The sequence below is a fragment of the Saccopteryx bilineata genome, chromosome 6 (assembly GCF_036850765.1).
Source record: "Saccopteryx bilineata isolate mSacBil1 chromosome 6, mSacBil1_pri_phased_curated, whole genome shotgun sequence".
Lineage (NCBI taxonomy): Eukaryota > Metazoa > Chordata > Mammalia > Chiroptera > Emballonuridae > Saccopteryx > Saccopteryx bilineata.
In genome coordinates, this window is record NC_089495.1 from 121,145,031 (window position 1) to 121,172,161 (window position 27,131).

The following is a 27,131-nucleotide window of genomic DNA, read 5'->3' on the forward strand; positions in this document are numbered from 1 at the left end:
TCCATCTTAGCCATTTTTAAGTGCACAATTCAGTAGTGTTATATTTACATTGTTACGAAACAGATCTCCTGCCTGACCAGGTGGTAGCACAATGGATAGAGCATCAACCTGGGATGCTGAGGACCCAGGTTCAAAACCCTGAGGTCACCTGCTCGAGTAGGGGCACCAGCTTGAGCGCAGGATCGCTCGCTGTCTTGAGCCCAAAGGTCGCTGTTTTGAGCCCAAGGTCATTGACTTGAGCAACTGATTACTGACCCAGTTTGAGAACCCTGGTCAAGTCACATATAAGAAGCGATCAGTGAACAACTAAGTGCTGCAACTGTGAACTGATGCTTCTCTGTCTCTCTGACTCGCTAAAAAAGGAAGAAACAGCTTCAAAACCTTTTCATCTTGCAAATCTGATTTCTGTACTCATTAAAGTGGAGAACATTTAAGTGATAAACTAGTTCTTCTGTTCAGCAGGATTAAAATTGCTTTCCTATGTCTTCTTTGCCATCTCTCTATAACGTCCTGCATCTGTGTTTCACCTGAGGGTGGTGGAGACTGAGGTCCTTGTTAATGCCTTGGTTATCCGTTCGATCCGTACTATTGGGGTTAAAAGTTACTACGGGTGACGGAAAATCTGTGCCCTCCAGGGGCTTATCACCCAGTCTTCACAGTCTTCCTGCTCATCTTTATTGATTCTGCATTTTAGTTTTGCTGAGCTGAAGGGGGAAAGTTTACTGATAATTTTGACACCTTACAAGTTAGCTTGGCCAGCTTATTTTTTAGTGAGTCAGCTAGGTAGCTACTAATTTATGAAGCATGAAGCATAGTACAGTATTATAGAAATACACTTTTAAAGCCATTTCATATTTTGAGACACCTTTTCTTACTGATTTGTGAGTTTCTGTATTCCATTAGTAAAATGGTAGTTGTATATCTATAAATGACACAGAGTTCCTCTCAGTGCTTGTTTCACTTGGGAGACATTTCAGACCTGCTCAGGTCTCCTTGGAGGAGCTTGTCCCATACCCTTGATGTCCTGGCCACTGAAACCCGCCTTCCCTCTTTTGAAGTGCTGTCACAGCTGTGCTGGGAAGCAGGCCCCAGTTCCTGGGAGAGCTGTCTGTGCCGGTCTCTCTTAGCTGCTCAGCACAGCTGGACAAATCATTGGTAATAGTTTTGGACAGATCACTTACAGTTTTGTTTCTGTTGTTGTTTTTTCAAATTAAGATGGTGATGTTAGTTCCCAGTTTCTGCTGATATGATGGTTGAATCAACAGTTAAACTGGTACTAAGGCAGGCAGAATATGCTGTACAACAACTTGTTTTCCTTTTTTTAAATGTCAGATGCACAGATTTATTCGTCATAATTCTTGGTTCATAACACAATTCTTCATTGTCTATAGATGCTTCACCGTATTTGTTCACTTATGAGTAGTATCATCATCTGTGAAAGTAGCATCTAGACCAGGGGTCCCCAAACTTTTTACACAGGGGGCCAGTTCACTGTCCCTCAGACTGTTGGAGGGCCAGACTATAAAAAAAACTATGAACAAATCCCTATGCACACATCCTTATTTTAAAGTAAAAAAACAAAATGGGAACAAATACAATATTTAAAATAAAAAACAAGTAAATTTAAATCGACAAACTGACCAGTATTTCAATGGTAACTATGGGCCTGCTTTTGGCTAATGAGATGGTCAATATCCAGTTCCATATTTGTCACTGCTAGCCGTAACAAATGATATGACGCACTTCCGGAGTCGTGACGCGTGCATTCCGCAGCACTGGAAGTAGTACTGTACGTGAGCTTTGTGATGCATCCTATGCTCCTCTCACTGACCACCAATGAAAGAGGTGCCCCTTCTGGAAATGCGGCAGGGGCCACATGTGGCCCGCGGGCTGTAGTTTGGGGACCCCTGATCTAGACCTAACTAAACCATCAGCATCCATGCTTCTCTCCCATCCAATTGTCGGCTGCCCAGCACCCATGGGAGCTGGTAAAAATCTGGATGCAGAGTAAAAAAGTTACTTTAGACTTAATAGAGATTTGCTACAAATTAATTCAACTATAAGGCGTACATTTTAAAATAAGAGAATTCTTAAGACTTTGAAAGAATCTATAGATTTGGTGTACTAATTTTATTTTTAAGTGAGAGAGAGAAAGAGACAGAAAGGGAGAGAGATTAGAAGCATCAGCTCATAGTTGCATCACTTTTAATTGTTCATTGATTGCTTCTCATCCATGTCTTCACCGGAGGGCTCCAGTCAAGCCAGCAACCATGGAATCATGTCGATGATTCCACGCTCAATCCGGTGACCCCACACTCAAGCTGTTGAGCCTGCTCTCAAGCCAGTGACCTTGCGGTTATGAACCGGGGTCTACAGAGTCAGTGGTTGACGCTCTATCCACTGTGCCACTGCAGGTCAGGCAAGTTTACTAATTTTGATTTCTGCATCCTCCCACGGGTTAACAAAATGTTAGTATTTTCAAATTTGAAAATTTGTAATTTGCATGTAAGTAAAATGTAAATTTAGGACGTTTATCTTTAGCCATGTTACTCTTAAACTTTTGTAGGTCTTAGTTTTTATTTTGTCACTGAAGGTCTTGCTTCAGATTCTAGTTGTCTATAATCCTATTTGATGACTATTTGGCAACAATAATAAAAAAAAACATTGACCTTTGATACTGTTTGGAGAAGACTTTGATCAGAAATTTTGTGGGATATGTCCTCATATTCTTCCTGGTTTTAAAATAGATTTATTGGTAGAAATGACATTCTTCTGTAAGGAGCAAATGATCTACTCTTCTCAGCAGCTGACCTTATGTTTAGATTGTTTAGTGGTTTACCTGTACCTCAAGATTACATTGAATTTCTCAGTACACTGCAGCAGCTTTCAGATCTGGAGGCAGGAGCTGTATATTCCACCAACAGAGATGCCAGACTAACTGCATGATTTGATTATAGTCATAATTAATGCTAGTGTTTTTTGATAAACAATGGACTTTAGCTTTTGCTAGGGTTTTTTTCCTTTTTTTTAGTGAGAGAGGGGAGATAGTGAGACAGGCTCTGACATGTGCCCCAACCAGGATCCACCGAGCAACCCCATCTGAGGCTGATGCTCGAATCAGCTGAGCTCTTCTCAGCGCCCCCGGATGCTGAAATCAGTCGAGCCACTGGCAGGGGAAGAAAGAGAGGGAGAGGGGAAGTAAAAGAAGCAGATGGTTGCTTCTCTTGTGTGCCTCACTAGGAATTGAACCCGGGACATCTGTACGCCACTGAGCCAACTGGCTAGGACCGGCTTTAGCTGTTCAGTATGTTTGGGGTTACAATGTTAGGATTTAATTCACAGTCCTTATGTCATAAATAAAGCAGACTTTTGAGAGTTCTTAGATTTTAAAGCAACTGAGGTCTGGCATTATTTCATTTCTGTTGTTAATTATATTTACGTCTGCCAGTCATTGAGCCAGCATGTGCTCCCCTCCCATGTGTTCTCAAGTCCTCTCCCTCTCTGTTCCCTCCAGTGCTGCTTGATTTCCTACAAGTTCTTTACCTTCTAGAGAAGCACCTCCCTCACTGTGTGTGTAAGTGAGTGACGGGGCTCTGGGTAAATGCGGGTTCTGGTTTCTGGGGCCTGCTGGGCTGTGCTTCCAGGTGGTTCTGAGGCTGCGCACGGTCTCCACTGCTAGTGCCTTCCCAATCCTGCTGCACACTGTTCTCAGAGCTGGTTTCTGAGACAGATGCCTCATCATAAACTCTCTGCCTTCAGACTGCATTGCCCTTTTTAGCGTGGTTTTCAGAGAAGATTCTCAAGGAGTAGGCCTGGCCTGTCTCCCATACTTTAATCACCATCTCCACTTTTGGGAAAGCGAGATAATCTGTACACAAGCTGTGAAACTTTCATATACTCCTCCTTAACAGTGCATCTGCCTGGTAAGTCTCCTCATCATGGTACCCTGAAAATCTTACTCCTTGGCAAAGTTTTATTCCACTGTCCTCAGTTTCTCTGTTTTTTCCCATATCACTTAGTATATTTAATGCAGCATTTATTACATTGCTCATAATTCTTTGCTATTAAGTTGAGAAAATATCTGAACATAATTCTTTGCTATTAAGTTGAGAAAATATCTGAACATCTGCTCTGCATCAGGCATATTCTAGTTGCTGGGGAGATGGTGGACACAGTAAAAATAAATAAATAACACCTATCCCATTTGGCTTAAGTTTTAGCCCTTCCTCATTCCCTCTTTTCCTCCCTGCCATCTGCCTATAAGCATGCTGGAACTTTCTTATTCATTTTTGTATCTCTGTTGTCAGGCATGTAGTAGGGTATTGTGGGTGTGTGTGTGTGCATATTAGGTTCATTTATTTGACTACCTACTGTGTGCTAACCGCTGTGCTAATGTTATAGGTAGGGTTTTAGAGAAGGAAACAGCAGTGTCTGGTTCCCATAGGCAACTTATGGAAGAGGAGGTGAATGAAAATAACACTAAGGTGATTTTTTGTTTGTTGATTTGTTTGAATTTATTTTAGAGTGAGGAAGGGAGAGTGAAAGAGACAAATATCTGATTCTGTATGCACCCTGACCAGGGATCGAACTGGCAACCTTTGTGTTTTGAGACAATGCTGTAACCAAGCTATCTGACCAGGGCCTAAGATGCTATTTTTAAGGAACAGAAAGGAAGAACATTCATTGGTACTTGCTGCAACATTCTATTTTTACTTCCCCAGAGGATTATATTATAGGTAGAAACTGGACGACTAGAACTTGCCCTGGGGAAGGCAGTACTGATGGGCAGGGGAATGCCCTTGTCACATTTCCACCAAAGCTGGAAGAGAATGTCTGTGGGGTGGCAGGCAGGAGATGGAAATGGAATTAGTATAGTTTGAACTTGTTCCTATAAGGTTGACTTTAAGGAGATTTAAGGAAATCTCAGCTAAATAAGTAATAAAGATTTTGCATTTTGCTCTATAGTGTGATTGTTTGTAGAATTAATGTTTGAATTCATTTGCTAAAGAATAAAAGTGACCCACATGTGGGTCTAGGAATGCTGGTACACCTCCACACTCACTTGTCGTGAGGTTCTCGCTGTCCCTCCGAGGGAAAGCCGTTCAAGTTTCTTTTTAAACGTGGCCTTTCTTATCATTTATGTTGGTACTTCTGTCCCTTACTGTATGGCTAGTAGCCACAGCCACCATCATAGCTGCCTGACCCATGCAGGTTCGCATTTGATTCGGACAGACGGTAATGAAACAACAGAGCCAAGAACTGGTGGGCCATTAACTTTAATCCTAGCTTGCACCCGGGCAAGAAATACACACAGCAGGAAAACATTTCCCTTTCCATTCAGGGCTCCCAAAGCCACTGACTCATCCGAATTTCCTATTGTAGAATCAAAGGTTTCTAGCTCACCAGCCTTATTCACCTCTGTTTCCCATCTTCTTCCCCCTGCACAAACTGGCTTCTCCTTCAGCACTCCGCCATCTTGGCTGCTTCTCCTCCCCTCCACTGGCCTTTTTCTGCTCTCCTCCCATGGACTCTTTCTAGAACGTAATCACTCTTCCCTGGAACAACGTGATCTCTCCTTTTAAAACCTTTTGGCGCGAAAGCCCTTGTCCAACACACATTAATATAATCACGCCCATCCCAAGCAAGAAGGGCAACTAATATTATCACCTGGGCAACGGGCTTCCACGTGGGCAACGCCATCTTTAACAAGTGAGCATAATATATTTTATCTGCCCAACACTTACAAACATCAAGAGGAACAGTTCTGTAGTCTGTGCTGACTGATACATCAGGAGTCCCATTGTGTTCTTGATCCACAGTGATGGGGAGAGAACAGACAGCACTGGCCATGAGGGCATGCACGGTGCTGAGGAACAGTGGGGCTTGCTGGGAAGAGTCTGGCATCACCAGTTCTCGTGTGAAGGACCACAGTGTGGCTTGGGAGAAGGGATGCAGTCCTCTCTGTATCAGGAGACTGGCACTGTGAGGACATGGAGAAGAGAGGATGACGTAGTTATGGAGCTGATACAGCCACCAGGCTTTTCTGGAAGAGAGCATGAGCCCGGGGAGGAACACCGAGCTGGTGATCCTGTTCCACCTGGCGTGGTTTGCTGGGTACATTGGAGAAGTCAGTCTGACCTTCCTAGACCTCGTTCCTTTATCTTTAAATTTGGGGAATTGAAATAAGAGGAGTTGTGATTTACCTTCTAGCTCTCACTGCCAGTCATCCTGGCTCACCTGTCAGGTGAGGTGATGTGCAGCCTTCGCTTCACTTCTAGCTGCTATCACAGCTGCAGTTCCCTTGAGACTTGTGCTTGAGAAGCGACCAGGCTTAACATATGAGTCATCCACACCTTCCCTTGGCCTCTCCTTTACTTGGTCAGATCTTGAATTCCTGTTTGTCCTCTGTCCTGCTCTTTCTCATTTAGTACGTCCTTCAGACTCTTTCTCCTGGGCTGATGTGCTCCTCCACACACACACACACCCTGCGCATGGGTTTGTCTTCCACACACAGTAGCGAGGTCCACCTCATGCGTCTCTCCTAACTGCTGTGGGTTTCCATCCATTGTCTTCCGAAGAAAGGCTAGACTCATTAACTCGGCGTAGGGTTGGCTATCCATCGCAGCTTCCATTACTTCCCTCACCTGATCTAGAGAATAGCTAAATGAACCTAATAGCTCTGGTGCTTTGCTCACGTTCGTTCTGCACTTGGTGATACCCTGCCTCCCCATTGTCAAAGCCCAGTGTTTGCCCCTTGTGTGCCACCCACCTTCTTCATGGTATGTCTCAGGCTTCCCACAACCAGAAATAATCCTCTCTTTTCTACTCTGTACCTAACAGTGCTAATTACTATACTTTGTACAAAGGAAGGACAATCTTATCTCTACTAACTTAGGAACTACTGTATTATCTTACACACAGGGTGGTGCCCAGTAAATGTTTGCTGAATGAATGAATCCTCACTAATTATACTTCAGATCATTATCTCTGGTTGGTTGTGTTTCTTGTTTTTCTGGACAATCATTACAGTGTAGACAATAACTCTGTCCAAAAGAATTAAGTTAATAGAAGAAGAATCATCACTCCAGATGTGTTAATCTCAAATTTGTGTTTAAGGCTACCAAAATGTTTTCAAGCGTGAGCCTTGTCCTTTGCATTCTGTTCGCCTGGGCTTTCTGGAAGGCAGTGTAGGGTGCTTCCTTCCATTAGCTACCTCGAGATAGTTTGTGTTTCATTTGTGTCTATTAGTATGCTTGACAGTTTTGTCCCATTACGTTTTTAGACTGTTTACAAACAGTTTCTAAAAAATAGTTATAAAGGAACAATTAAAATCGTCAAAAGAAATGTACTGTTTTATAGCGAAAGCAAACCATCCTCTGCAGTGCCCACTGCCGTGAAATCGGGCTGAAGGTCAGAAACGGCACCTCACGCCCACCTCATGCTTTTATAACCACTAAGGAGCTCCTTGAACAGTCTTGGTGTATGGATCTGAATAAAGGTCTGGCTGTGAGCTGGCCAGCCATAGCGCAGTGGACCCTGCGAGAAAGAACTGTGCATCCCAGGAGCTGCTGACAGGACACACTCCATCACCTCGGAAAATGCTAGTTGTGTGGGAGACTTAAGAAGAGAAATAGTATCTCCCCCATTTCCCACTGCCACTTTTCACCCCATAGCCCCGAGCCCCGGCAAGCTAATTCTTGTTGTTTACAGGACTGTGCCAGAATGAGCTGTGGCTCTTTCTACCTGAACCCCCCAGGAAAGCAGGTACAGCTCACCTAGGATTAGACCGTCAACACAGACATTACTTCATTTTCTGAAGGTGGTGCTAGATTCATCTCAGTTCTAGCAACCTCATCAGTCATGGAGATACAGTGTGCTCGAAATAAAAACTGCCAAATTGCTTACAACCGAGCTTTTTTCAGAATTACAGTGTTTCGTTCTTGAAGGCTATTACCGATGGTTTACCTGTTGAAATTGTTAAGTCATTGAAGAAAAATTATAACTAATTACACACTTGCTCCTTAACTCTTCCCATTCAAATAGAAAGCAGTGCACCGTGCTTGTATAGGTTAAACTCTGTGATGATTATGCTGGCACTGATTTATCAAGAGTGTATTTGTTTCAGTGTGCAGATAAAAGGAGAGGAGCATGGTGAGAGGGAAAGCCATGGGAAACCAGAAAGATGACCTCTTGTGCTCGTCCAGCGGTCACTAGGAGGGTGGGCAGCGCTGACCGCAACAAGCACTTCTGCTGTACTGACCCTTCCGTCCCATGAGGGTGGGGCAGGTGGGTTTTAAGAGGTCTCTTTGTTTGGTCTCTCACTTTGTCTCTCTCCTTCTCAGGAGTTAGAAGCTGCTCTTCACAGAGATGATGTTGAGTTTATCAGTGACCTCATCGCCTGCTTGCTTCAGGGCTGCTATCAACGAAGGGACATCACGTGAGTGATTCTGATCTTACCAGATTTCTTGCAGAGAGAGTGAGCCCATCAGCCTGTCACCGTGCTCTATCATGTCTAGTACAAAGCAGTGCTCCATAACGGTGTAGGCTGAGTACTTACAGATGTACTCCTGAGCTCTGTGCTGGATTCTTTCTACAGCTGACTTTATATTTTATTACAATCCTTGACTTCACACTCAAAGATCTCTATGTCTGACTCGTGGTTCCACCAGCTAATGTTCAGGTGTAGAATTTTTCTTCGGCTGTGCCTTTCTTTCTGTCTTATGTACAGTGATGTTGCCTAACATTAAAACTGGGTTTCCCTGTGATTCTGCCTCTGGAGTGTCTTCAGGTGTTCTCAGGAACAGTAGTGTAGTTTTTGCCCTGGAGAGCCCAGGCTTCCGACGCTCACACCTGCTGAGCACACAATTCCCTAGTACATGTGAGATACATAGGATTCAAAGCACAACTTCACCCATGTACACAAGCAGAGGATCTTCCTGATACAGCTTCATCCCTACTTTTGACCCTAACTTGATAAATACGTTTTTCTTGCTACTATATTTGAACACAGAACAGAATTATAGGGCCACTCTCAAAAAGCTGGGACACAGTGGGTGTCCCAAACTCTGGCCCTCCAGTCCATACAGGACTTTGGGGTGCTGAGGTTTATGTCTCTCAGACAGTTAAGGTGGTATCTGAAATACTTCTGTTCTGTTAAATCCACTACTGTGTCTGCCAGAGCCGGGAAAGTAGGCCCAGTACTGATGTGCCATAACTTGTGGTTACTTGGTGAAACGTCTTTGTTTCAGGTTGGACAACTGTGCTCTAAGGGGCTACTGCTCCTGGCCTCCCTGTTACTCTAGCAGGGGTCCCCAAACTTTTTACACAGAGGGCCAGTTCACTGTCCCTCAGACCGTTGGAGGGCCACCACATACAGTGCTCCTCTCACTGACCACCAACGAAAGAGGTGGCCCTTCCGAAAGTGCGGTGGGGGGCCGGATAAGTGGCCTCAAGGGGCTGCATGCGGCCCGCGGGCCATAGTTTGGGGACGCCTGCTAGTGCCTTCCCCCCAGAACACCACACAGAGGAAATAAAGGGGACTCATCCAGCACATCATCGCTCAGACTTGATCGCGAGGTCTTCAGTGTGTGGGCTCCTGTTCTCACTCTGGGCTGTGGCTTGGGGCTCGTGTGGTTTTTAAGCACACTTGTGTCATTCTGTATGTACAATCTCACATTTTCATATCTTGCTGTTTTCTTTCATAATAATTTGTTTTCTTATAACCACCTTTTCTTTAAATGTGATTGTTTAAAAAGTTCAGTTTGGTGGATGGACATTTTTGTTAAGTTTTTACTCTTGAAACAAGGACATAAAAGTTTGCACACCTAGTGAAATATCTCCTTAGTTTGAATTTCTGGACATGTAGTCCCTCAGTCAATAGATAATGAAGAGTAGAATCACATTCATACTTTAGGTACTTTTAAATACAGAATATATTCTGCATAGATCTTGAACCTGTGTCTGCCCAGTTTATTACCCGGAGTGGTTTCAAGTTGATGCTCTTGATTTTCTAGGATTGTCATTGCACTCTCGTGTTTGTGTTCTTGCGTGCTTCATGCTGTATTGCCTGCTTCTTATCGGGGGTCTCGCAGCTGCCTGCTGCTCTACATGCTTTTAGCATGTAGACTGGATCTTCCAGTACAAAACTAAATAACATTGGTTAGGTTGTATGCTTACATCTAGTATATCGTAAGGTTGACCGAAGGAGGACACCGAGTCCAGGCAAGAAAAGTTTGTTAGGGGTCATCTGCCGGGCTGACTCCTCTAAGGCGGAAGTCAGCAACCGGTTCTCCAATAAGTAGGTTAAATAGGAGATTTGGGGGTGGGGGCTGGTAGTTGTTATGGGGTGGGAGGGATTAAGCATAAGTAAGCTAGGGGACCTTCTACACCAGGGTGAGTCAATCAGATGTCTGGGGGAGGTGATCTGGAACGTTCAGTTTTTAATGTCCCTTCATCTACTAAGAGAGAAGGGGGTCGTGGCCCCTGCCTGCAATCCTATCATTCCAGCCTTTTGTTTCATGGTTAAGGGGCGATGATAATTTTTTTGTAACTGCTTCCTGCTGACTAGGGGCAGCAAGTCATGGGAAGGGACGGTTGGCCTAGGGCTGCAGTGGCGAAGTAGGGACTTTCTGGTGGATGGCTTGCAGTAACAGGAGCTCGTGGACAGTCTGGTTACTGAAGGCCTTCAGGCGGTCCTGGAGGAAGTTAGAGAAGAGGCTCAGGAGACTGGGACCAAATTTCCTCCAGGGAGTTTTGAAGATCTGTATTGCTCGTTTGTTCTTCTGCTTGATTAGAAGAGTGCTAGGGATGGGAAGAGGCTCGCTGTGTGAAACTATGTTGCTGTTAGGGGTGAGATGGATCAGGGTACAGGTTCCAGTCCAATTCGTTGGGAGGCACATATAGATGTTTGTCCCACACATGTAGAAAGCCCCTGACCAGGTGAAACAGGCTGAGAGGTGAAGAGAAAATAGATAGACAAAAGGTCATTCTCGTCCTTCTATTTCTGAGCTCCAGATAGTCAGGGTGGAGGAAAGAGCAGCTCCAATAAGGGGGAGAGATATGAGAAGAGCAGGGTTTGGGAACCTTTTTGGCTGAGAGCCATGAACGCCACATATTTTAAAATGGAATTCCGTGAGAGCCATACAACGACCAGTGTACGTTACACATTATCCAATAAAAATTTGGTGTTGTCCCGGAGGACAGCTGTGATTGGCTCCAGCCACCTGCAACCATGAACATGAGCGGCAGGAAATGAATGGATTGTAATACATGAGAATGTTTTATATTTTTAACGTTATTATTGTTATTATTTTTTATTATTAAAAATTTGTCTGCGAGGCCCTGGCCGATTGGCTCGGCGGTGGAGCGTCTGTCTGGCATGCGGGGGACCCGGGTTCGATTCCCAGCCAGGGCACACGGAAGAGGCGCCCATTTGCTTCTCCACCCCCCCCTCCTCTCTGTCTCTCTCTTCCCCTCCCGCAGCCAAGGCTCCATTGGAGCGGAGATGGCCCGAGCGCTGGGGATGGCTCCTTGGCCTCTGCCCCAGGCACTAGAGTGGCTCTGGTCGCAACAGAGCGACGCCCCAGAGGGGCAGAGCATCGCCCCCTGGTGGGCAGAGCTTCGCCCCTAGTGGGCGTGCCGGGTGGATCCCGGTCGGGCACATGCGGGAGTCTGTCTGACTGTGTCTCCCCGTTTCCAGCTTCAGGGGGGGAAAAAAAATTGCGAGCCAGATGCAGCCATCAAAAGAGCTACATCTGGCTCAGGAGCCATAGGTTCCTGACCCCTGAAGTAGAGGATTGAGCGTTGTAATCTTGTCGAGGAGAAAGTAGTGAATATGGAATAGAGTTGACTGGTAGGATAGAAGCATTTGTGTTGTGAAGCTGTAAGAGTAGGGAGTCCTGTGAGTTGAATGGGGTTAGAAAATAATCCATTTGCTTCTGGAGAAACTGCTTCTGATGGTCTTTAGGAAATTGAATAGTTATTGTGATGTTGCAGAGTATAGAAAGGAGGAGACCACCTGACCAGGCAGTAGTGCAGTTGATAAAGCGTCAGACTGGGTCACAGAGGACCCAAGTTTGAAACTCCGAGGTTATCAGTTTGAGCATGGGCTCACCAGCTTGAGCACAAGGTCGCAAGCTTAAGCAAGGGGTCACTCGCTCTGCTGTAGCCACCCAGTCAAGGAACATGTGAGAAAGCAATCAGTGAACAACTAAGGGGCCGCAATGAAGAATTGATGCTTCTCATCTCTTTTTCTTCCTGTTTATCCCTGTCTGTCCTCTCTGACTCTTTCTCTGTCTCTGTCAAAAAATTTAAAAAAAAAAAAAAAAAAGGGAGGTGACCTACTGGGATAGTACCGGGGGCAGATGAAAGGAGGGGGGGTATTAAGAGTGACTAGTCCTTCTAGTGTGCAGGGAACCCGGGTTCAATTCCCGGCCAGGGCACACAGGAGAAGCGCCCATTTGCTTTTCCACCCCTCCACCGTGCTTTCCTCTCTGTCTCTCTCTTCCCCTCCCGCAGCCAAGGCTCCATTGGAGCAAAGATGGCCCGGGCGCTGGGCATGGCTCTGTGGCCTCTGCCTCAGGTGCTAGAGTGGCTCTGGTCGCAACATGGCGACGCCCAGGATGGGCAGAGCATCGCCCCCTGGTGGGCAGAGTGTCGCCCCATGGTGGGCGTGCTGGGTGGATCCCGGTCGGGCACATGCGGGAGTCTGTCTGACTGTCTCTCCCTGTTTCCAGCTTCAGAAAAATGAAAAAAAAAAAAAAAAAAAGAGTGACTGGTCCTTGAGCAGGTGGGGTTTGGGGTTTTAATGTCTCTAGCTGGGAGTAGTAGGTTTGGTATAGCTTGTTTGCTGGGTTTGCAGCTGAGGTGGGGTAATCTCCTATGAGAGGTGGGTCCTTTCTCAATCTTGTACATGAGAGTGGTGTGAAGGAGATGAGTATTATTAAGAGGAATAGGGAGAGCTGAGTAAGCTGAAGATGACATGGACAGACATATCCAGCAGTAGGCTGCATAGGAGGAGTTAGTCTTGATTAACTGATTTTGTGTAAGATTAAGAGAGCGTTCTAGATGTGAACATTCCAAGAGGGGGAGGGTGTGAAGGCAGAGTATTCCTTTAAGGATAAGGAGATAAGAAATAGAGCAAGCTGGAACCTTCATCCTGTCTGTTGCCAGGGGGTAATCATAGTTACGGCTCAGGCTGTTCTTCTTCTGGGATAATTTTAGTCAGTCTGACCTTGGTGAGCCCTAAGGGGAAGCAGTCATATCAAGTGATGATTCAAGTAGACTAGAAGGGCCATCCGTAGGCATGTGTGGAGATGGACCTTCCATTTTTTTTTAACCTGGAGAGATGAAACCCCAGGGGGCCTTTCCCTGAACTTTTGAGGCTGTGGGGAGGGTGGTGAAGAGAACTTTGGGATTTATTAAGCTGGGTGGTAGAGGCAAATTTGTAACAGAAGTGGGCATATCTGGCTGGCTGAGAAGCAGCAACAGGGCCAACTCTGAGAACCAGAGGTGAAAGGAAAGAGAGGCTCTGAATTTAGAGTTGATCCCGGCCTAGAATAGGTGTAGGGCATTGAAGTAGGAGGAGAAAAGAGTGTGCAAAGGAGACGCCATGTATTGGACAAGGCAGTGGATCTATGGCGAGCAGAGAGGAAGTAAGACCATAAAGACCCACAACAGAGATCTTCAAGGGATGAGCAGAACCTGAATATTTGGGCAAGGCAGAGTAAGTGGCCCCATGTCTAAGAAATAAGGTTGGCTTACCTGCCACTTGGGTGGTTACCCTAGGCTTTTATATATATATTTTTTCCAAAGTGGGGGGGGGGGCAGGCAGGCTCCCACATGTACCTGACAGGGATCCAGCCGGCATGCCCACCAGGGGGCGATTCTTGGCCCCTCTGGGGTGATGCTCCACTGCAATCTGAGCCATTGTAGCACTTGAGGTGGAGGCCATGGAGCCATCCTCAGTACCAGGGCCAACTTTGTGCCAGTGGAGCCTTGGCTACAGGAGGGGAAGAGAGAGAGAGAGGAAGGAGAGGGGAAGGGGTGGAGAAGCAGATGGGTGCTTCTCCTGTGTGCCCTGGCTGGAAATCGAACCCAGGACTTCCACACACTGGACCGACGCTGTACCTCTGAGCTAACCAGCCAGGGCTACCCTAGGCTTTTTGATGGTGATGTGAGATGGGGCCGACAGCCCTGGGCACCTTCAGCCTTCAGTGGCAAATCCCAGCAGGCCTGGCAAGGTCAGGTCAGAGGTGGCTGGGGTAAGGCTGGAAGAGACTGAACCCTCCCTTAGAGGAAGGAGCAAGGGGGCAGACTACCTTCCAGTGTCCCTTTTTCCCACAGCAAGGGCAAGGCCCTGGCGTGGGCCGAGGAGCCAGACGGGCTTTTGCCCAATGAACTTCTTTTCCACACTTGAAGCAGGGCCCCAGAGGAGTCTTACGAGACCCCTTAGGGGCATTGGAGCCTTTAAGGGCGGCCTCCAGGAGCTGGTATTTTGCCTGATCTCTTGGTTCTGTTGCCTTCTCCTGTTCCTCTTTGTTATTATAGACCTTTAAAGCCATAGAGATCTTGTTAAGGGGTTTGAGGGCCTTCCTCTGCCTTTTTAAGCTTTTTCTGTATATCAGGTTGATTGGGAGATGAAATGAATTTAAGGACTATGGCTTCCTCAACTGGATTGGGATCAATTTTAGTATATTTTTGGAGTGCCTCCATTAGGTGGGACAGGAATTGGGCCACATTTTCTTTTCTTTTCTTTCTTTCTTTTTTTTTTTTTTTTTTTTTGTATTTTTCTGAAGCTGGAAATGGGGAGGCAGTCAGACAGACTCCCGCGTGCACCCGACCAGGATCCACCTGGCATGCCCACCAGGGGGCGATGTTCTGCCCATCTGGGGGCGTCGCTCTGTTGCAACCAGAGCCATTCTAGCGCCTGAGGCAGAGGCCATAGAGCAGTGTTTCCCAACGTGGGGCCCACGCCCCACAGGGGGGCAATTCGATAGTTAAGGGGGGCAATTTGAAAATGGACTCGACACGACTTTAACTCTTTCGCCGCAGGACATTTAAATGCAATGCTAGATATCGGTGCCAAATTTAACAAAAATGCAATTCTTAAATAATTGCGGTAAATAATTATTAAGTATAATTTTGTTTGACGAGACCAAAATATCAACTGGGTGATTGACATCGTCAAGTAAACTTCGTCCTGGGTTCATTGCGGAGCGTGTCGTCTGCAGCGGGGAACCCCGGATGTTTTAAAAACTCGCTAAACAACGCAGTTATTCTCACCTAATTGGCCCATTGCAACTTCTGTAGTGTTTCACATCATTCAGTTGGTGTTAATTTGAAATAAGTGTCAGTCAAAACTGTTGTAAAAGCTCGTTGATTTAATAAATATACATATATATATTGTATAGATATAATTGATAAGTATTTGATTTTATTTTTATCAATATTAAACTCTTTATTAAGTACTTCTTGCATCAGGGCTAGAAAGCAATAATATTTTATAAATATTATTGGGGCTATAATAGTACATGCACGACAATTTTAATTTTAGAAGCATAACTTTCCAGAAAATTTTGTCAAGTGGAAAAAATATAGATACCTTTTGATTTGCGGTGGTAGTGTAGTAAATGTGTTATATACATTTAAATAAATATTAATTTTTAGTATACGTTTACTCTATGTCACATTGAATATATTTTAACACATATTTTAATATTAGTTTTTAATTGATCTTATTTTTATTATAGCCCATAGTAAAATGAGTGGTGCAAGCAAGAAAAAAACTTGTCAATATTCAGAGGAATATTTAAAATTTGGGTTCATACCCGCTGTTCACGATGAGCGGATTCCTTTTTGTCTTTTATGCCAGCAATGCTTGACCAACGAATCAATGAAACGAGGTCGTCTTGAGGCGCATTTGAAGGCGAAACATAGTGCTCATATTAATTCAGATTTGAGTTACTTTAAAACTTTAAAGAAAAATTTTGAAAAAAGAACAACATTAAAGTCTCTATTTACTGCTCATACTTCAACTAATAATCGTGTTCTTGAGGCTAGTTATCAAATTTCTTCATTCATCGCTAAAACTGGAGAAAGTCACACTATAGGAGAGAATTTAATAAAACCGTCAATATCAGCATTTCTTAAAACGGTTCTTGAAAAAGATGACAAAGATGTAAAAGCTATGCCACTCAGTAACAAGTCTGTTAGCAGAAGAATAGACGAAATGAGTGAGGATATTGAAAAACAACTTATTGAAAAGCTGAAAACAAGAAAATTCTCCTTGCAAATGGATGAATCAACTTTGAGAGACAGTGAGGCAGTATTGATAACTTACGTAAGATATATTGATAAAGAAATGTTGCTGAAGAAATGTTGTTCTGTAAAAGATTAGAAAGCACCACTACCTCCAAAGATATATATAATAAGCTAAAAAACTACTTAGATGTCAATGATATACCATGAAAAATATAACATCTTGTGCTGCAGATGGTGCTCCCAATATGATGGGCAAGAAAAATGGCTGCTTAAAATTGATGAAAGATGCGAATCCAGAAATGATTCTTGTGCATTGTTATTCATAGGGAAAACTTGGTAGCTAAAAATATCTCGCCTGTTCTGAATGAAGTATTACATACAGTAATAAAGTGTGTTAATGCTATTAAAGCTAGTGCCAAATGTGAGCGTCTTTTCAAGCTATTTTGTGAAGAACAAAATGAAGACCATGTGAGACTTTTACTTCATAGTGAAGTAAGATGGCTATCTAAAGGAAACTGAAAAGATTTGTGGAACTGTTTGATACTCTTAGTGATTTTTTAAGCTACAAACTTGAAATGAGGTATCTGTTAACAATAGATGGTAAAGCATTTGTGAGTTATTTAGCTGATATCTTTGAAAAACTAAATATATTAAATAAGCAACTTCAAGAAACAAATAAAACTCTTGTCCATGCAAAAGCAAAGATATTTGGTTTCATTACCAATATTGAGTTATGTCAGAAACATATTAACAACAAAAACTTTAAACAGTTTCATTGGCTCCAAAAATGTGAAGTAACTGATACCACTTTACTTGTTATTGTCAATCATTTGAATATTCTTTTGGCTGATTTAAAAGAAAGATTTTCTGATTTAAAACAAATTGATTTCCCAACATGGATGATGCAGCCAATGCTAGTGGCTTTGTCTGATATATCAAATATGCAGTATCAAGAAGAACTCGCAGAATTGCAAAATGATGAGTCAGTTAAGGCTTTATTTAATATCAAAGGAGCGATTGCATGGTTTTGTGAGGAAACAGAAATCAAATACCCAAATTCAACCAAATGTGCAAGAAAACTATTGCTACCATTTCCATCTTCATTTTTAGCTGAATGTGGATTTAGTGCTGTAAATGATTTATTGGTAAATCATCCACATTGGTTGTGTGGATATAACACAACGTGGAGACTTGAGACTAAAGCTAACCAAATTGGAACCTAATATAAAATCTCTGTGCAGCAAAGGATCACACTAAATTAAAATAATAAATTAATATAGAAAAATCTGTATTAAAATTATTTGGAATTTAAATTTGTTTTTCATTATATGTTTTGAAATTTTACTTACTGTGTTTTGTTAACAATTTCATAGTGATTTCTTCCTAGAACCTATCATTTATGTTTATTAAGTGAACAAATCAAATTTTTAATGTTAAAAATTATGTATGTTACATAGGGGGGGACATAAAAATTTTAGAAAGGTTAAGGTGGGGCATGGCACAAAAAAGGTTGGGAAACACTGCCATAGAGCCATCCTCAGCGCCCGGGCCAACCTTGCTCCAGTGGAGCCTTGGCTGCAGGAGGGCAAGAGAGAGACAGAGAGGAAGGAGAGGGGGAGGGGTGGAGAAGCAGTTGGGTGCTTCTCCTGTGTGCCCCGGCCGGGAATCGAACCCAGGACTCCTGCACGCCAGGCCGACACTCTACCACTGAGCCAACCAGCCAGGGCCTGGGCTGCATTTTCATCCACTCATTGTGTAATTTCTCGGAGTTTTCCATAATTAACTGCCTTGTGAGCAGCCTTTTGGAGTCCCGCTATTAACCAGGTGACCATACGGTTATAAAGGTCTCTGCTAGTTTTGTCAATTTGATAGTCCCAATTAAGGTCTTCCTGGGGAACAGCTGCTGCTCCCACAGGGTGTTGATTGTGGTCGTCAGCGTGCACCTGTGCTGTGGCCAACCAGACTTGCTCCTTCTCCTCAGTTAGTAAAGTGGAGGAAAGAATGATATAAAGGTCATGCCAGGTCAGATCATAAGACTGGGCTAGGTATTTAAATTCCTTTACATAGGTGTCTGGGTCTGTGGAGAAGGAGCCTAGTCTCTTCTCTTTCTGTGACAGGTCCGAGGGGGAGAACAGAACATGGACTCTAACAATTCCCTTGGCGCCTGCTACCTCACAGAAAAGAAAGAGGGGAGCCGGAGGGTCCTGGGGGGTACCGTCACCTTGTATGGGAGCGAGTATGGGGAGGAAGAGAGGTCTGGGGGTTAGTATCTGATCCTGAGCTTGAATGATCCCCAGATGGCAGGGAGTTGTCAGCATGGGGGGAGGAAGAGAGGGAGCAGACGGAGGGACAGTGTGAACAGCCGGATTGAAAGAAGGAGGGTTGGAATCTGCAGGAGGAGGAGGTTTGGAGTGTGCTAGGAGGATCTGATATGTAGAACATTTTGGCAGAGAGAGAGGGATGGGAGCAGAGAGCAAAGAAGGCCTGAATGTAGGGGATTTCCATCCATTTGCCATTGTGTTGACAGAAGATATCAAGGTTTTGAAGTGTGTTAAAATTAAAAGTGACCTTTTCGGGCCATTGAGACCCGTTATCTAGTTGATGTTAGGCCATGCAGTACTACAGTTAGGCTCCTATGATACGATGATGGAGGCTACTAAAGGTTGAGTGCGAGAAACCCTAGTGGGAGAAAGGCAAAGGGAAGAGGCATCCCCATTCCCCTGGCCAGTCTCCAAGAGCAGGAGTGAGGATCACTCACAAATTAGGTATCCCCAGATCTCTGAGGATCAGGACTAGAGGCTGAGAGAGAGTGTTCCTGGCCTAGCGCTAGGACTTTCGAGAGGCTGGAGCCAAGAGAGAGAAGCAGGAGACCCGAGAGCTAGGAGAACTCGTTACTCACCCGTGAGAGAAGAAATCAGGCCGGTGATCGTTTGCAGGGTCAGCAGCGGCAAGGGTGGAAAGCCCTGGAGAAGGGCGTCCTCTCGGCAGGTTCAGGAGAGGCAGCCAGGAGGTGGGTCAAGCCCAAGGGAAGGGAAGTGGGAGAGAATGGTGATCCAGCACGTCCTGGCAGGTGCCCCTCCCCAGTTTCGGCACCAAAATGTAAGGTCGGCCGAAGAAGGACACCTGAGTTCAGGCAAGTTTATTGGGTCATCTGCCAAGCTGACTGCTAAGGCGTTCAGCAACTGGTTCTCTAACAGGTAGGGTTAAATAGAGGATTCGAGGGTGGGGGCTGGTAGTTGTTACAGGGAAGGGGAGGATTAAGTTTAAGTCAGCTAGGGGACCTTCCACACCCGGGTGATCTGGAACGTCCAGTTTTTTGTTTGTTTGTTTTTTAATTAACTTATTTACAGAGACAGAGAGTCAGAGAAGAGGGATAGATAGGGATGGAGAGATGAGAAGCATCAGTCATTAGTTTTTCGTTGCGCATTGCGACACCTTAGTTGTTCATTGACTGCTCTCATACGTGCCTTGACCACGGGCCTTCAGCAGACCGTGTAACCCCTTGCTTGAGCCAGCAACCTTGGGTCCAAGCTGGTGAGGTTTTGCTCAAACCAGATGAGCCCGCGCTCAAGCTGGCGACCTTGGGGTCTCAAACCTGGGTCCTCAGGATCCCAGTCCAACGCTCTATCCACTGCGCCACTGCCTGGTCAGGCTGGAACGTCCAGTTTTTAATGTTCCTTCGTCTACTTAAAGGAGGAGGGGGCCGTGGTCTCCGCCTGCAACCTTATCATATATCATAGAGTCTGTGTGTAATTTAATGGACTTTTGGACAAGAACCTTGATTTTTGGATAATCACATGTGGATGGAATTGTCAACAAGAGGTTTTGGTTTGCCTCTTAGTTCCTAGTATAATTTTATTTTTCCCATATTGACTATTAGTCTCCACAATAAATTACAGGAAAAGTAAATACTACATTGATAATATTCCCTATAAAAATTACTAGCTTGAAAGTAATGTTCTACAGAATATTTTTAGCTTAGTTGCAACCTTTCCTCATCATTATCTTTTCATTTTGGTTCACTTCGATTTTTTAGTCTTCTGGCGAGGTGAAGAAGAGATGATAAGATCATCTCACAGATTAATAAGGTGCACTTTATAGGGAAGGGAACGCATTTGAAAATTAAGTTATTTATCAGGCCACGTGGCCAATTAGAAAATAAGTACTTCCCACATCACGTTGCCCATAAGGCAAGATAATACCTGAAAGGACAGAGTCAGAGGATCTGAATTTTAAGTCTGTGATACAGACCCTTCCATGTTCTGTCTTCTTTACATAAAAGCAATGCGTTTTGGCACTGTAAAAAAGCAACAGTTTACAAATTGCCCAATGTGGTGTGGAACAGAAATGATCCACCCCCCTTCCCCACCCGAAAGCCAGAGCTCCGGATGTGTGTGCTGTGCAGGCTTCTTTCTCTTCCCGTGTCCGTGCGCCCACCTGGAGGTCCTGGCAGTGTTTACACCCCACAGTGGGAACCACCTCATCAGTTCCATGCAGATGCCTGTCTCCTCTGCTGCCTGTTTCTCCTGTGTTCTTCCCACAGCTTCAGCCTCTGTAGACTGCACAGAGGGCCGGTTTTTGGGAGAGGTTGCAAAGATTACTTCCACAGTGTTGAATTATAGCAGCTTATATAAACATTGGTTTCCTCCTTATCACTGTCAGTTACTCCTAAATGGTTCCTTTTAAAATGAGGAGTCTGTCTTTCTACCTTCCTACCTCTCACTCAAAATATATATATAATAGTCTGTTAAAAGTTTATTTAAACTCACCTTTATTAAGATATAATTTAGATACAATAAAATTCACACAGTTTAATTATGCAGGTTGGTGTTTTTCTGAAAAATGCATACACCATGTAGTCACTACCTACTCATCTTCCCAGGAAGTACCCTTTGCATTAAATTTCCACCCACCGACCCCCCCAGAAATATCAGGTCAGTGTACCTCAGGCACACTGACCTGATTTTAATCACTGTTTTAAAGTTGTTTTACCTTATTCTAGAATTTCGTATGATTGAGATCATAAAGTATATATTGTTGTGTCCAGCTTCTTTAAGTTAGCATTGCATATGTGATAGTCATTGAGACTGCTATCTGTGTCAGTAGTTTGTTCTCTTGAGAAAAGAGCAGATCTAGGACACAGTCTTGGGCCCGTGAGGGAGAGGGGCCCAGAGGATTGTTGAAGCTTGGAAGTTCCCTCCCCTCCTCCTTCCCCCCTTTGCCGCTTTGTGGCATCCCCTCCTTCCACCCCTTCCCACTCTGAAAATCTAGCCATGACTAGCAGAAGCACAGCCAGGCCCAACGGGTAGCCCCAGGCCAGCAAAATATGCCAGTTCAAATTGGCCCTGCTGGGTGAATCTGCAGTGGGGAGTATGGCCTGGTATTACGTTTTGTCAAAGGGCAGTTCCATGAGTACCAGGAGAGCACCATTGGAGCGGCCTTCACCCCGTCTTTTTGCCTAGATGACACAACAGTCAAGTTTGAGATCTGGGAGACGGCAAGACAGGAGTGGTACCATAGCCTGGCCCCGTGTACTACAGAGTACCCAAGCCGCAGTCGTGGTTTATGAATCGGGAAACCTTCACCCGAGTGAAGACATGGGTAAAGGAACTAGAGCGACAGGCCAGCCCTAGCATTGTTATTGCCCTGGCAGGGAACAAAGCTGACCTGGCCAACAAGCGCATGGTGGAGTATGAAGAGGCCCAGGTGAATGCGGATGACAACAGCTTATTGTTTATGGAGACCTCGGCCAAGACAGCTATGAACGTGAACAATCTCTTCCTGGCAATAGCTAAGAAATTGCCAAAGAGTGACCTATAGAATCTGGGGGGTGCAGCTGTCTGAAGCCTAGGAGAAGATCTCTATGAGCAGTCCCTGCAGAACAAGAGCCAGTGTTGTAGCAACTGAGGGCTAGCTAGCAGCAGACAAGTATGGAGCTAGCACAAGAGCTAAGAAGTAACCGCCATTCCCACCCTCAGCACACAGCCCCTGCCGTAACAGCACACTGAGCCCTGGCTTCCAGGGGCTGCCTCCTGACAGCTCTGTCATGGCACTTTTTAACGCTTCAGCAACCAACACCAGGCATCTGTTGCCACTGACCTCTTTCCCCTACTCTGGGGCCAGGAGTCTGATCCCCAGGACTTAGCTTCCAAAACAAACTTGTTTCATTTTGTATTATAGGTGCAAGACCGTGACCTATTTATCTTATTACCTCCTCCCATGTTTTCAAAAAACATTTTTTGTCTCCTGCCCCTTCTGCTATTGATCAATCCCTGTTCTTGATCCCCTTTTCCCCCTCTCCCCAGGATGGAGAAGGTGGTGAACCCAGAAACTGAGGAAGGAGGTTTCCTGTCCAGTTATACTAAGAGCCCTAGGGAAGAGTAAGGCTCGGAGCAGGAGCGACTAAGGAAATTTCCTTTTTGGTTTTACTTGATTGGAGTTTCTCATATTTGAAAACACTGCAGTATCCATGAGTTGGCCTTGTGGAAGGTGTTTCTGAGTTGAGTGAGAATGGGAAGGTAAGCTTTCGGGCACTAGGTAGGAGTTGTGTTGTTAGCTAACTGGGCAGAGGTGGAGGAAGAGGTGGAGACGGCAGTGTCATCTATGGCTCTGGAACTCTTCCCAGACCTAGTTGCCCTCACTCAGTCTCTTAGGTAGCTTCTCCCCCTCATTGGGGAGACACTGGACCCCAGAGTCCTCCAAAGAATCTTCACTTGTTGCCTGCATCTTTGGCTCTGAGGTGCTCTTATTGGAGGAGGGACCAGTTTCTGATACCCGTCCTCCGAGTTATACATACACATTTTTTTCTCTGGCCTTTAGATGGCCTCAGCCCCAGCCACTATATCCCCCTGCAGTTTGCATTTTAATTGATGGTAGTTCAGTTGGGATACTTGTTTTATGGGGGGGGTTGATTAATTTACCTGCCCTGCCACCTTTTTAATTAAATGGAATCTAAGCTGTATATGAGGTTTTGGGAGGAACTATAGAGAACAGTACCAGTGGCAACTACTCAAGCCCAATCTCCACTGCTGGTTTCCTCCAGCTGTGATTCTTAACCTGCATTGTTGCCAGCCTAGCTCATGTGTATAGGTTTGCCTTTCCTGGGGAATTAACTGAAGCAACTGGAGAGTGGTCTCAGGATAGCGTAGGCTGTGGTAGGGGATCAAGAGGAATTAAGCAAGAGGGAGGAGTTTTCTCTTCTCTCCCAGGATTCATGGCCAGTTTGATCCACCCATTAATTACCATGTCTTTTCTACTACCCTGTAAACAGATATGATCTTTATTTCCAGTGTAGTCTGTTCTGTCCCCCTCCCATCAGGTTCTTTTTCTCCTTTGCTGGGATCTTTAGTTTAGCCCCTCTGTGCTTACCCCTCATTCATCACCCATACAACCAGTGGTTTAATTCATATACACTAGGGGCTGGCACCACAGAGGCTTACTTGCAGCCCCTTATAATAGAATACCGGCTCCTGTGGACAGAGAACGACTGGCACTGAAGGTCCCTCACAACAGTCTCACATCACCAGAGGATGTTGGTCCTTTCTAAATCTCTAGCCTCTTCATATCCCTCATCAGGTATTTTAGGATGTCTTTGGGAAGCCATCAAGGCAGGAGAGAATTCTAAACCCCTTCTTATTCCAACCTAGAGTTTTGGAAAAATTGGGGAAGTAAAATAGGAAGAGCCTCAGTGAAGGCCTTGGTGACCTAGGTAGGATTGGAACCATTTGGCTTGCAGACTTCCTTCTGTCCCAGAGCAGCTGAGAAATCCATAAGGCTGAGATTCTGCCTCATTTCCTTTCCTTTCCAGGGGCAGCCTTAGTTCCCGAGGCATTTTTGCCTTCCTTTCCCAGCACCCTCACTAGCCCCCAAAAGCACCCAGTGCATCCTTGTAAGTGGAAGAACTAGGATGGCTGTTCCGTCTCTTAGAAATGAAGGTCTTTGTGCAGCTGGCCCGTGGAGCAGGAGTAGGGATGGTTCATTGCCTTGGGGCTGGGAAACCATTTCTCCAGGCTTCTTCTCCCTCGTCCCTCCCCCCCCCCCCTTTAGTGACAGGATTGGCCTCTGTTCCAGGGCCTACCTGCTGCCTTCTACTTCCTGTCAGCTGTTTCCTTTGAGCTCCACTGGGCTTCAGGAATCTTAGTTTTTATTTCCCAGCTCATTTTTCCTTCTGACCATTTTTTGTGGGGGGGTCTCCTTTTTTTTCTTCTAAGAAAGCTTTTGCCTTTTACCCCCTTTCTTCCTCTTCGAACATAACAATCATGGTAACAATGCAACTGCTGATTTATCAATGTATTTAATGTAAGTAAAAAATGGAAAAAAGAGCAGATCTAAATTGTATTTCCATGTAAAAAATACATTATAATTTCTTAAACTGTCCACTAGTCAGTGGACTTGTGTATTGCTTCTGGTTTGGGGCTATAAGTGTTTTTATGAACTTATGTTTTTGTTTGCTGGGTCATGTGATAAGAGCACGTTTAAGAAACTACCAAACTATTTTCTATGCAGTTGCAGCATTTATACTTAAACTAGCAACATATGAACAGTCCAGTTCCATATCTTTGCCAACATTTCTTGTTTTAAATTTTACCTGGTATTTAATTTTACTGATTTCATTATATGTAACTTAGTAACTCATGATTTTGTTTGTTTGTTTGTTTGTTTGCTTGTTTGCTTATAAGGAGAGAGAGAGAAAGCGTCAATTTGTTCCACTTATGCATTCATTGGTTAATTCTTGTGCCCTGACCAAGGATTGAACCCACAACCTTGATGTAACAAGACAATGCTCTAATCAAGTGAGCTACCTGGCCAGGGCACTTTTTTGAATTGTGTTTCCCTGACGACTAAATATGTAACTTGCCTTTCCATTTATTTGACAGTGCGTTGTAAAGAATGGCAAGTTTCAAATTTGTTGAAGTCTAATTTATTTTCTAATGAAGCAGGACCTACCTCAATGTCAAGATTCTCTTCTAGGTTTTCTTTTAGTTTTGTAATATTAACTTTTTGCAGTTGACATTATAATGCATTTTGATTTAGTCTCTGTGTATGGTTTAATATTTTAAATACATGATTTTTGTTAAAGTCCGTGTTTGGATTCTCTGCCTTCTTCTATTGATACATATATTTCTTGTAATAATACAAGTTCCAGAATGTCTTAAAATTGGGTAATGTGAGTTAACCACTTTTTCATTTTTTAAATTGTTTTTTGAACATTCTAATTTCTGTGCATTTCTAAATAGCTTCTTTTTTCTCCTGGCCACAAGTTTTTTTTGTTTTGTTTTTGTATTTTTCCAAAGCCAGAAACAGGGAGGCAATCAGACAGACTCCCGCATGTGCCCAACTGGGATCCATCTGGCATGCCCACCAAGGGGCGATACTCTGCCCATCTTGGGGCATCGCTCTGCCGCAGTCAGAGACATTCTAGCGCACCTGAGGCAGAGGCCACAGAGCCATCCTCAGCGCCTGGGCAAACTTTGCTCCAATGGAGCCTTGGCTGCAGGAGGGGAAGAGAGAGACAGAGAGGAAGGAGAGGGGGAGGGGTGGAGAAGCAGATGGGCGCTTCTCCTGTGTGCCCTGGCCGGGAGTCGAACCTGGGATTCCTGCACACCAGGCCGACACTCTACCACTGAGCCAACCGGCCAGGGCCACAAGTTTTTATTACACAAAATAATCTCACCAGCTTGACTAAAGTGGGTGTCCACGTCCATAAGCAAATACACATCTGAGCTAGAATTCGGCTGTGGACCAGCCCCAGCCTTGGCTTTCTTGTGGACACCAGGGGCACAGCGCTCTGTCTGTAGGTGTCTCTGCTGGCTTCCCCTCTGGGCTCTCTCGCCCTCCAGACCTCTGGGCCTTGGCCAGCTGTGGCCCAGAGTGGCAGGTAGAAGTAACTGGGTTCCCTTGTTGGTAAGGTCCCTGAAGGAATGTCTGTAGCCCAAAGTGGTTCCTTTCTGCAGCCTCACAGTCGGAGACTGGTTGGCCTTATGAAGTGAAGCCTCAGGCCTCCCTCCCTGCCAGGTGGAGGGATGAGGCACATGTGCACCCTTCCTGACCACCACCACCCCTTTCCTTGAAGAGGAGTTCATAGATGGCAGTGTGGTTCTTCTTGGGCATTGGTATCATGACAGCTCCTAAAATAGCTTTATTTTCTTGATTTTAGCCAAAGAGGCAGGGAGAGAGGGAGAGAGGGGAACATGCAGCTGCTCCTGTGTGTCCCCTGAACAGGGGTGGAACCAGCAACCTCTGCGCTCAGGACAGTGTTCCAACCAACTGAGCTATCTGGCCAGGGCCTAAATAGCTGTTTTTCCTCAAATTTCTCCCAAAAAGCCTAACCAGGCGGTGGCGCAGGGGATGGAGCGTCGGACTGGGATGCGGAGGACCCAGGTTTGAGACCCTGAGGTCGCCAGCTTGAGCACAGGCTCATCTGGTTTGAACAAAAGCCCACCAGCTTGGACCCAAGGTCGCTGGCTCAAGCAAGAGGTTACTCGGTCTGCTGAAGGCCCACGATCAAGGCACATATGACAAAGCAATCGATGAACAACTAAGGTGTCGCAACACGCAATGAAAAACTGGTGATTGATGCTTCTCATCTCTCCATTCCTGTCTGTCTGTCCCTGTCTATCCCTCTCTCTGACTCTCTGTCTCTGTTAAAAAATAAAAATTTTCTCCAAAAAATAAGAAGCCTCCAAGAGAGAATGGACATTTTGAGCAATATTGAATTTTCCAGTTCTTGAACATGATATGTATCTATTTGCCTTCTAAATTTCAGTAATATTTTGTAAGTTTCATTGTCAAGATATTGAGCATCTTTCCATTTATTCGTAGGTATTATATATTTTTGATACTTCTTTAAAATGTAATTATTTAAATTTTTT

At 44.8% G+C, this 27,131-nt stretch overlaps 1 protein-coding gene and 1 pseudogene across 1 annotated transcript in view; both read left to right on the forward strand.

The window, feature by feature from the left end:
* The window catches only part of CECR2 (CECR2 histone acetyl-lysine reader), a 175,521-nt gene that overhangs the window by 101,353 nt on the left and 47,037 nt on the right, over window positions 1-27,131 (forward strand). Inside the window, exon 2 of the mRNA XM_066237775.1 lies at window positions 8,343-8,437. Within this exon, the coding sequence (XP_066093872.1) occupies window positions 8,343-8,437 (95 nt within the window). The remainder of the gene's footprint in view (window positions 1-8,342; window positions 8,438-27,131) is intronic.
* LOC136308620 (ras-related protein Rab-5B pseudogene) lies at window positions 21,519-22,167 on the forward strand (annotated as a pseudogene).